The sequence below is a fragment of the Syzygium oleosum genome, unplaced genomic scaffold (genome assembly GCF_021117445.2).
Source record: "Syzygium oleosum isolate NSW1041296 unplaced genomic scaffold, Sole_v2.1 Sole_v2.03, whole genome shotgun sequence".
NCBI classification, from domain to species: domain Eukaryota; kingdom Viridiplantae; phylum Streptophyta; class Magnoliopsida; order Myrtales; family Myrtaceae; genus Syzygium; species Syzygium oleosum.
The window spans coordinates 18,413,880-18,424,601 of record NW_026607487.1 but is presented as its reverse complement, the minus strand read 5'-3'; the positions used below and the strand labels follow the sequence as shown (position 1 = coordinate 18,424,601).

Below are 10,722 nucleotides of genomic sequence, written 5' to 3'. Positions count from 1 at the left end.
GACGCGCGAAATTACCCATTTAGACCCCAAAAAACAACAAAAAAAACAAAAAGGCCAAATGAGACAAACATCGTATCGGGCCTCGCAATCAGTGGCCGGCCGCGAGTCGCAATTCCTCCCCAAATCCGGAAACTCGCTTTTATTTTTATTTTTTTGAAAAAAAACAAAACAAATTAGAATCTTCCACGATGTCTTTTTTTTTTTAAAATTTTTAAAAGGTCAAATCTGCCCTTTCTTCCCTCTGGAAGACCCAAAAGAGTTTCCCTCGCAGGTGCCGTTCGGCGAAGCGAGAGCACGGACCAAAGCTCGGAACCATGGAGGGTCAGGGAGACCGAGCGAGGACGAGCAAGCCGAAGCGAGAGAATCAGCTCCTGGCCTTCACCGGAGCCGCCGCCGCCCTCGCCCTCGCCGCCAACCTCGCCGTCTCCGCCGTCAGGGCGCACAGGAGGAATCGAAGGAGGAAAGGTACTGACCGCGCCTTCGAGGCGAAAAGCTTCCGATTCGTGCGCGTCGGCCTTCGTTCCTGCGCTCGCGGAACTGTTCGCGCGGCAGATTTTCGTTTTTTTTTTTGTTTTGTACTCGTTCCGATTCTGCTATTGCATTGTGCTTGTTTGAAAGGTTGATTTCGTTCCCGTTTCGTTGCGACTTCTCGCTAGATCTTCGTGGCTCGGATGTACGAGTCGGCCTCTCGGCTCGGGAAATATCGAAATTAGCGGACCGGATAGTCGCCAGGTCGAAGGAGGTCCACGATGTGGTCGCTTCGGTGCCTCTTGACAAGGCATGGTTACGCTATGAGCTGCCGTCATTTCGCTTTTGCTTTGCACGGCTTTGTTCCTGACTTTGCGTCAATGGTTATTCGCCTTAACGAATCTGTGAATGTGCAGGTTAGTTACACGAATGTCGTGTTGCCGCTAGCTGAATTAGAGGCGGAAGAGTTTCCACTTGTGCAGTCTTGTATATTCCCGAAGATGGTCTCGGGGTCGGATGATGTGCGCAAAGCTAGCGCTCAAGCAGAGGGTAGGATTGATGCACACAAATTGAGTTGCAGGTCGGTTGCTCCTGTTTATTCGTGTCATTTCTTTCTATCTGCTTCGATTGCCGCCCAGTTTAGTTCCTCTTTCTTAATTAAGAATGGTAGAACACCTGGTCACATGCATACGGTGAGAGTCATATGGCATGCAATCACAAAGTTCTACAAATGGTTGGACAAGGGCCAGAGGTTTAGCGATTTGGTTTAACACCTTTCTTGAACTGACAGTGATTGAATCCCCATTTTGTCAATTTGATTAGTGGGAAAACCTGAATCTGTAGTTCTTTCTGGCATGCAATTTGGTAGTAGAACAATTGGGAGATAACACATTTAGTATCATAATGAGGCAGTCCCTGTAGACGCTTTGTGTCTTTAGAAGATTTAGTTAAAAAAATTATTGGGTTTGTGTTGGCCTCCAAGGGACCCTGGAAACAGCTACAGTTAAGACATTATTCTGCATCACTTGAATATTTGTAAGTTGATCCTTGGTCCCTGCTGTGCAAGCCTCTCAGTCTCCGTGAAGATGTGTATCGTGTCGTAAAAGCTCTTTTGACGAGGGGAGATTGGATGAATCCTGAAGCATCTTGCTATATACAGTTCCTGGTACGGAAATATCCACAATCTGTAGTTCATTTGCAGTAAAATCTCCACATTTCGAATGCTTCATAAGTTGTACGATCCTCTTAGAACGTATTTGAGCTGTACTAACTGTTAAATCCAAATATTAATTGTTTTTCCTATCAGTGACAGATAAGAGACTTCGAGCGGAATGGATTGAATCTTGCTACAGCAAAAAGAGAGGAAGTGCAGCGCTTGAAATCTCAAATTGATGAACTAAGCTGCCAATATATTCGAAACCTTAATGATGATTGCAGTTATCTTCTCTTCAGTGAGAGTGAGCTACATGGATTGCCACCTGAGTTCCTTAAGGTTAGTATTGTTGTTCTTTATCCAGTTAATGGGTCTACAACAATTTGGCATCACATCTGGTGCTTGGTCATTCGCAGATAATTTCTTTTGAACAATGTGTGATGACATCTTTTTGATTTTCTGACTTGTTATACATGCCTTGTAACTGAAATTCTTTCCATGGCTTTATAATTACTGAATTCTAAGGTTAGACTAGAAGAACTGTTAGCACGATAATGATGGCCCCCACTGCCCCCACTGAATCTTAAAGACTGAAGCTTCAGTTGCTTCATAATATTCCATTTATGTGGTGCAGTGTGGCTTCATCATAGCGCATGGGTTAAGCTTTCTCTCTTTTTAATGGAAGATGTACTAGAACTTTTGTAACCGCCTTGACCTTTCTTCTCACATATATGATGGGATATATTGGTTATTGATTTCTGCTACTGTTGGTTGGACTTTGGTTCACCTTATGTTATGTATTATCTTATTTCTTCTTATTTGTGCTGAATATGTTCCTCTGTAGAATTTAGACAAAGCTCAGAATGATAAATACAGGGTTTCTCTTAGAAGTCAAAATGTTGCAGCAGTGCTGGAGCTCTGCAAGGTATAATTTTCTGGATTTGCAGAGTAAATTATTTGGCATCTCTTCTGAATGCTGTTATTCATTGACCATTTCATTGCTCTATTTAGACTTTCCTTGCTTGATATTTGGCATACTGGGTACCTGAGCATATTTCAGCTAAGAACATTTTCTTTTCCTGAATTATAATGCTCTTTGAAGAAGCTTTGAGCCAATTATAGCTGAGATGGAGGCGTGACTGGCATTTCTGGACTAAAAGACAAAGATAGTACCGTGCAAATTATGCAGCATTTGTTGTTCTTTTGTTAGACGTGACCTTTGACGTCTACTAACCTCAGATACAGAAACTCGAAGTACTCAAAAGAGTAACAACTCAATTAATTTAGCAGAGATGACGTATTTAGCGCGATGAGCTCCTTAAACTTGATATAAAATGTTAGGACAGCTGGTTGTGGGTCAGTTCTGACAATTTTTATGTCATCATCCGAACTTTGTGTTAATTAATTGACAAATGCGTGTGTTTCTTCTTAGAAAGATGTCTGCATGACGGGGACGTGATCAATGGTAAATGATAGCCATGTAACTGTTCTTGCTGATTGATGCTGCCACAACAAGCTTGTTAGATGCACTCCTTCTTACACTTCCTCAAGCATATCGTTTCCTTGTAGCGGCTGATCATTGTTTGTTCCACTCTGGCTGGACAAATTATCTAGTACACAATTTTTATGGAGAACAGAGATCCTGTTTTTTTTTTTTCCGGTGAAAACTCTAAAGATTTATACATGGCGATGCATAAGACAGCTGGCTTGAGATCTTTGCAATTGAGTGTCTAAAAAACACTCATGCTTAATAAGAACTGCATCTGGAAAATATCTACTAGTAAATGGTAAATGTACCGTGCAATGAAAAAATCTAGACAAAATGACTCTTCACCCATAATTTCCAGATATTTAGTAATTTTTTCAGTTACAACTAGAAGCATTAGCGTCTAAACATCTGCAGTTGGCCCTGTCATTTAGCTGTCTTGTTTATCTTTGGGGGATCCCTCTTTGTTCCCTGACATGAACCACTTGTTGATCTCTGATGGAGTTTCTAACTTATGTCTATGTTCCATCTATTCACAGAGTTAACAATATTTTATTGTGAAGGTGGGAGCAACCAGGAGGACAGTAGCGACAGCATATGGAAGGAGATGCGGGGAAATAAATCTGTCTATTCTTGAAAATCTGGTACATGCTGCATCCCTGTTTTTGTTTCATCTGCATTAAATATTTATATTGGATGTAGAAAATCATCTTGATTTGTTGACAAGTATATTTTCAAAGTCTAAACATTTCTTTATTCAGTGTTACAATGATTACAGCATTCATCAAACAATCATAACTCAATGTGACATTGGGAGTGAGGGGATTCCTTTTCAATTACAAATTTTTCGAAGCATTCATTGTATCCTTATACGCTCAGTATATCAAGAGTGTGTCGGCTGCATAATTGTCCCATTAGATTCTGAAGGCTTTATCATGGACATAACATCAAAAAGCATAGGAACAAATGCTTTGAGCTGAGTTGGCTTGACAAAGCCATCATTATGTTATTGACTTTGAGAACAATAGTACAATCTGTATATTCTCATCAGCTGATTTGATCTATTCAAAATTTCTCCTTTATATACTGTGGAACCATAGATTCTCATTACATACTCTCTCTCTCTCTCTCTCTCTCTCTCTCCTTTTCCTAATAATTAATATATTTCCAATACAAGTATGAAACTTCAAGGCCAAGAGCTGGCAGTAGGACAGTTCATCACTGTCGCAGCACTATTGCTGGAATAGTGAGCACTGGGTGAATGTGTGTAGTTGCACAAGTCATGGAATTTATGTTTATTCTGCTATCTTTTCCTTAATGAAGTTTGTCATTAGTGAATTAATGAGTTTCATATACTGGATTCCTGTTACACCACATTCAAGCCTGCACATAGTGGAAGGAGCACGAGTTTTTAACAAAAGTCTTAATTTTCCTTGAATCTGCATTACTGTGGTCCTACAGTTGGGACTTTTGGCATATAAAGTTGACTATACATGTCCTCTTGTGATGCAGGTCCAGCTTCGGCATAAATTAGCTAAATTACTTGGCTACTCAAATTATGCAGAATATGCTCTTGACTGCAGAATGGCAAGAAAACCATTAAAGGTATGTGCATGGAGTTGTCACTTAAAAGCCGTCATGCTTGTATATTTGTTCTTTTTGGCTGAATTGCTTTTTGCTGTTTAGTTTTGTTAAGTATTGGGCAGAGGGTCGAGATGTTGGTAACTTTTTGGTGCAAAAATAGTTATGATTTCAGTGTGTAAATTATGAAATTATGTCAGTCCGTCCTTTATCTATTGTTTGAAAAGTATTTTCCCCCGCAATCACTGGCATTATCTTAGATGCCATTGAATGACAATATAGCTGAATATCATACATTAAAATGCATGGTCTGTGTTGCTGCCATCAAAGAACCCTTGCCTATAAATTTTCTGGTAGATCAGACTATTTGAATCGGATATGGATGATAAATGTTGTAGCTGCCCTCACTGCATGAAAGAGCTAAAAGACATAAACCTTCTCGTGGAAAGGATATTCCAGATGCCCATATTTTTGCTTTGTTTGGCTGAGAATTGCCACTAAACCTTCTTACATACACTTTTGAGATAAATCTCGAGGATAGGGAGTAGTGACCACCATTTTTTGCATCCCAGTCATATGGAACATATATTTACGTGACATTGTTCTTACTGGTATGTGAAATATGTACATTTATCAAAGGTAGATGTGTCAGATTTCTAAAGTAGAACGACCATACATTTCAGTACTGCAGCTCTCCATTCAAATCTTTATTAAAAGTGCTATATGGATTATGCAACAGGTTTTTGAGTTCTTAGAGGACATCTCTGCCAGTTTGACAAACATGGCTGATAGGGAACTGACAGTGTTGAAGGATTTGAAGGTGCAAATATCCTCTGTTCATTTTTAGGGTGGATGGTAATATTTTTTTAATTGTAGTATCTTATGGTGCTTTGTTTTGGTTTCAGAGAAAAGAGGAAGGAGACGTCCCTTTTGGCATCGAGGATCTATTGTATTACATAAAGACATTTCAAGTGCAGCACTTTGATCTAGATTTTGGAGCCATTAAGCAATATTTTCCAGTCAAATTAGTTCTATCAGGCATCTTTAAAATTTTCCAAGACCTTTTTGGTAACTTTGATTGACTCTGCCTCCTTTATTTGTCCTGATATACAGTGGGATTTATACACCCATGCATTTGCTTGACAGGCTTGAGATTTGAAGAAATTGCAGACCCTGAGGTCTGGCATTGTGATGTTCGATTATTTTCAGTTATTGACTTAAGTTCCGGTGATCTCCTGGGGTATTTCTACCTTGATATGTATAAAAGGTTTGTGTTTGATCTATAAGCTTTAGGTTACTATTAATTCTTTGTTTACTTTAATTTTGAATTTCTTTGCAGAGAAGAAAAGTATGGTCACACATGTGTGGTTGCTCTTCAGAACAGATCATTATCATTTAACAATGTTGCCCAGGTGCTTAACCCATGAAAAGACTCCTCTTTGCCATAAAATATCTGTTATTTTCTGGAGCATGTTTTTATTTGAGGTAGTATGTTGTACGTTATACTTGGGGGAAAATTGTTCCTTTGAAGATCTCTCAAAAACTCATTGGGAAGTATCTTTTTGCCTTAGTTCCACGAAAATTATACCTTTCAGCAGTGCATCAATTGGTATGTGCTGTGATTAATCATGCAATAATTCAATCATTTCCTTTAAGCAGCTTAGTTAAGTAGTTTATTTTTGATCTCCAAGCATGGCCATCAAATGAAGTTCTCTCAACTTTTTGTTTGATTGGAAATTCTGGTTTAGGTTAGATTTATCGGTTTTAAGTCATATGGCATCTTATCTGGTTTGTACAAATAACATATTATGTAAAAAAAACCTCTGGCTGACCCTTTTTCATCGAGATAATGTCCTTCTGTCTTTAGCTTTCAGAGCACCGTATCCCTAGGATAAGCACTTGAGTAATGCTCGAAAGCAGGTCATGTGATCATCGCATCATTTATTCTGGTTTTAGTGCAGTGTGATGCCTGCCTTCTCCAAGGACTTTGTGTAGCATTGTGGAGCTTCCTCTGAAGTATTGTCTTGCTTATTGGGATTTTGAAGAAAAATCTAAAGAGTATATAACAAACTATGATGAACATCTGCTTGGTTTCACTCGTTAATATGTTGATAAATGATATAATTCCCATGTTTATTGTATTTCTGTGATCCTTTTACTGTCGACAGCCTAAAAGTTTCCTTCCTGCTGAAATAATTTACATGATCTGGCTTTTGTTATGCTAGATACCAGTGGTATTGCTAATAACTCAATTCCCAAAGGATATTGGCGGTCATCCTGGTCTTCTACGATTCTCTGAAGTGGTCAACTTTTTCCATGAGTTTGGACATGTGGTATGTTGAAGCATCTGGTGATACCTTTGTTTGGTAATGTACTAATGTATCCACTTGTAATTGTACATTGCATGCGCTCCAGATTTAGTTAACACAATTGCTTTTTACTCTAGGGGTCCATGTCTTCATCTCTGTATTTTGCAATGTAGTTCATAATAATTTTGACTTCTAAGAGTGTGCCGAGGACATTGTGGTGGGATGCAGTGGGAAATCGTTGTCAAGCTTCCATTTTTAACTCAACTATTGTTTTTCCTTTCCGGTGAATATTAAACGATGCAAACACTTTAAACCCAAAGTCCTTCCATATGTAAGAACGAAGTGAATTGTAAAGCTACTGATCTTTCTTTCTTTCCTTTTCTTTTAAACTTTATGCCTTCCCTAGAAAGGTAATAATTCAAGAAATTGATTTTGCTGATGGAATAGTGTTAAGGCTGGCTTTAATTTTCTTTGTGGCATTTGGTTTTTAGATGCAGCATATCTGCAACAGGGCATCATTTGCCAGATTCTCAGGGCTGCGTGTTAGTCCGGATTTTGAGGAGATTCCGGCTCAAGTGTTTGAAAATTGGTTAGTTGATAATGATGCTGTTCCATGTTTGCATTACTCCGGCTTCTAACATTTCAAGAACTTTCAGGTGTTATGAAAGCCTCTGCTTAAAGTTGATATCTGGCTTCCATCAGGTGAGTTAGTCACATGGTTGCACAGACATTGTCTTCAGATCAATTTGTGCAAAGTGTAAATGTTATGTATTTTACTCTTCTTATTTGAAGGATTTGACAAAGCCAGTCAACGACGAAATGTGCCGATCGCTAAAAAGATGGCGATACAGTTTTTCAGCACTTAAATTGAAGCAAGAAATTCTTTATAGTGAGTATTCTGTTCCTCAAACTTTTAATGTACAAATTTTTTTTTGGTCGGGAATATAGAATTAAAAGCTGTCAGATGGAACTGTTTAGAAGGGGCTGGCTTGCCCTATTACTCATACAAATTTAATAGAAAGAAATAGAACGCTGAGGCTTACTAAGATCACTTAAGGTGGTATTGGTATCATTAGTTGAATTTACTATTATGTGCCCAAGAAGTGTGTGTATTTTCTTGCACCAGCGGATTCTGGGCAGGAGGATACTCGATAGCTGGGTAGAAGCTTTTGATTGAATATTGCTTTCGGACTATTGAAATTTTTAGGATCAATAGACAGTATAAAAAGAAAATTCTTCAGCTTAATTTTGGCTAAAGGAAATTGTGTCCACAAATGTTTCCTCCCCTCTTCCAATTGGCTCTACTAGCCTCCTTGGGTCCTTGTTCTCCTGAAAACATTGGTGAAAATAATGTTAGAGTTTGCCTTATTTGCCTGCTGCTGCTTGTTTAAATCTGGGTCACCTTCATTACATTGAAATGTATGATGCCTCTATAGAAGAGGGAAAGAAGATATTCAATTGGAATCATGTCAACGCTTTCGCAGGGACAAGCATGATATCCAATATTAATTGCGTGAATAACATTTCTTTCTCACGTTGGTTTGCATGTCAGGTCTTTTCGATCAGATTATACATTCTGCTGATGACATCGATATTGCCGAGCTATATAAGCATCTCCATCCAAAGGTAGCTAAGCTGAACCGTAGATGTATTTGTGGAGATGTTGTCTAACGAAATTGATGTTATAATTGTCTTTACTATTTTAGGTGATGCTGGGATTGCCAATTTTGGAAGGAACCAATCCCGCGACCTGTTTTCCACGCTGTGCAATTGGTTATGAAGCAGCTTGTTATAGTAGAATCTGGAGTGAGGTTGGCATTTCTTTTGCTGTCTGAACAAGATTGATGGAATGTCCCTTCTGATAAGACATCTGTTATCTTTTCTACCAGCTCTTCATTTTCCCAGCTGCTTTGCTGTTCATGCAAGTGCACATATACATTCAATCTGAGCATCATAATGACCTAAAAATGCTCCAAAGATGGTTGATCTGTAATGGCCTTTTTCTCCTTAATATTGATGCTAACGCTATGATTGACAGGTATTTGCCACTGATATTTTTCTCTCAAAGTTCAGGGATGATCTTTTCAACCAAAATATGGGAATGATGTTTAGGAATAAGGTAAAACAATCTACCTATGACATAAGTAGGTCATGTTGGAAAGCAGCCGATGAAACTTTTGTTTGTAATTTTCAATTAGATTATCTGTGTATATTCTCTCAGAAGTGAACATTGCTCGCTAAGTCGAGGTTCCTTTTGCCTTCCGTGTACTTTTCTCTGGCATTTAGATATATATTGTATGTGCTTTCAATCAAGTGGAGTCTATTTTTGGTATCTCACTCCACCTGGTGGAGACACTTGGTTCCTTGAAATTTGAATGAGCCTGTCGATATGATTAACTTAGTGCTCATGGAGTACTCTGAAGTAGTCCGTCGTTTCTGGTCCATGGTTAAATCATCTGATAATTTTCTTTTCAGGTATTGGCTCCAGGAGGTGCGAAGGATCCTATTGAAGTTCTCTCCGATTTTCTCGGAAGAGAACCCTCCATTCAGGCTTTTGTCGATGTCAGAGCAGAACATGGTTTGTGACGAAGCAGATATATCTCTCCTTTCGCTCTTCTACTTGAAGAATGCACATAATTTGCCTTTTGGGTTCCCTCATAGTTTCAAGCGGTTTAAAAACCTCGAATAGATGCCACTTTTTCTCTTGCGAAGAGGATGATGAATCGACCGTGCTAGAAAAAAAACCTAAAAAGAAGAGGTTACGTGCCCTTGCAATGCATCAACCAAGTCTTGTATTACTTCAAATTCACACTAGTCATTTGTTATCAGAGATGTCTTTCTCATATCATCCGACTCTGTTCCCGAGTGTAAGGTCTTCTTTCGGCAATGCTTATTAGAGAAGTGACAGCTTTGTTTGATGTTACCGTCGTCATACATGAATGATTGTCATGATTAGAGAGAGCTGGCATGTCTTTATCTGGATCGATGTATATACTGTGATTCAGTAATCAGAATTCAGAAGCAATGCGTTTTTTGCTCATGAGCCCAGGCAAAAACAGTCCCTATTGTCCTGCGATGAGTCCGCTTCTTCAGTTTTACTCAGCATATCTCATGATGATGGCATTGGCATGTATTACAAAAGGGAAAGTCGGGGGTCCTGCCAAAAATCTGCCCTCGTATTCATCTCAATGTCAACAGCTTTTATTACAAGAGGGACCACCTGATTCCTGACATATGTGGTTCCTGGCATGTGGCAGAACAATTTCGGGGTCTTAATTCCGGAGCCTGTCTTCCTACTGCTACTAGTCTCTAGCTTGATGGGAACTTGAAAATTCCGGTCTTCTTTCTTGTCAGAAAATTGAATGAAAACCATAATTTTCTCACGAATGAAAAAACGTCAGTACTGACCATCAACCTTTTTTTGTGCTTTGTCAGGACGCAGGCACGAGTCAATTTGCCGTGTCTGATCTAGGAGGTTACCTTGTATCGAGTTGATTGCACGGACGCGCCACCATCCTGATGTGTGTGTGGATGGGCCGAGGCAGAATCAAGAGTCGGGGAGGTTCTTGAATCACTCATTTCTGCTACGGCCATCGTCTAGATAAACTCGGTTAGCAGCAAATCAATGCAATAAAAATCACACGATGGGATTGCACACGTCATGACATGGCGGGATACTCAAGCTTTAGGCTTTTTAAGGAAGGAATCAAAAAGCAGGGATGGAG

At 39.2% G+C, this 10,722-nt stretch overlaps 1 protein-coding gene across 1 annotated transcript; it reads left to right on the top strand.

Moving 5' to 3' along the window:
- Positions 1-236: 236 nt before the first annotated feature.
- LOC115671890 (probable thimet oligopeptidase) lies at positions 237-10,037 on the top strand. The gene is made up of 20 exons (XM_030593565.2): positions 237-465; positions 657-778; positions 885-1,048; positions 1,543-1,633; positions 1,781-1,960; positions 2,466-2,546; positions 3,671-3,751; positions 4,620-4,712; positions 5,428-5,508; positions 5,594-5,756; positions 5,835-5,955; positions 6,028-6,100; positions 6,914-7,021; positions 7,489-7,586; positions 7,654-7,699; positions 7,790-7,886; positions 8,550-8,623; positions 8,704-8,808; positions 9,036-9,116; positions 9,473-10,037. Exons 1-20 carry the CDS (start codon positions 315-317, stop codon positions 9,581-9,583), a joined length of 2,121 nt encoding a protein of 706 aa, XP_030449425.1. The 5' UTR covers positions 237-314; the 3' UTR covers positions 9,584-10,037.
- The last annotated feature ends 685 nt before the right edge of the window (positions 10,038-10,722 follow it).

Coding starts and splice junctions, on each gene's coding strand:
- LOC115671890 (XM_030593565.2), top strand. CDS start 315: ATGGAGGGTCAGGGAGACCGAGCGAGGACGAGCAAGCCGAAGCGAGAG. Junction 466..656: donor GAGGAATCGAAGGAGGAAAG/GTACTGACCGCG, acceptor ACTTCTCGCTAG/ATCTTCGTGGCTCGGATGTA. Junction 779..884: donor CTTCGGTGCCTCTTGACAAG/GCATGGTTACGC, acceptor GTGAATGTGCAG/GTTAGTTACACGAATGTCGT.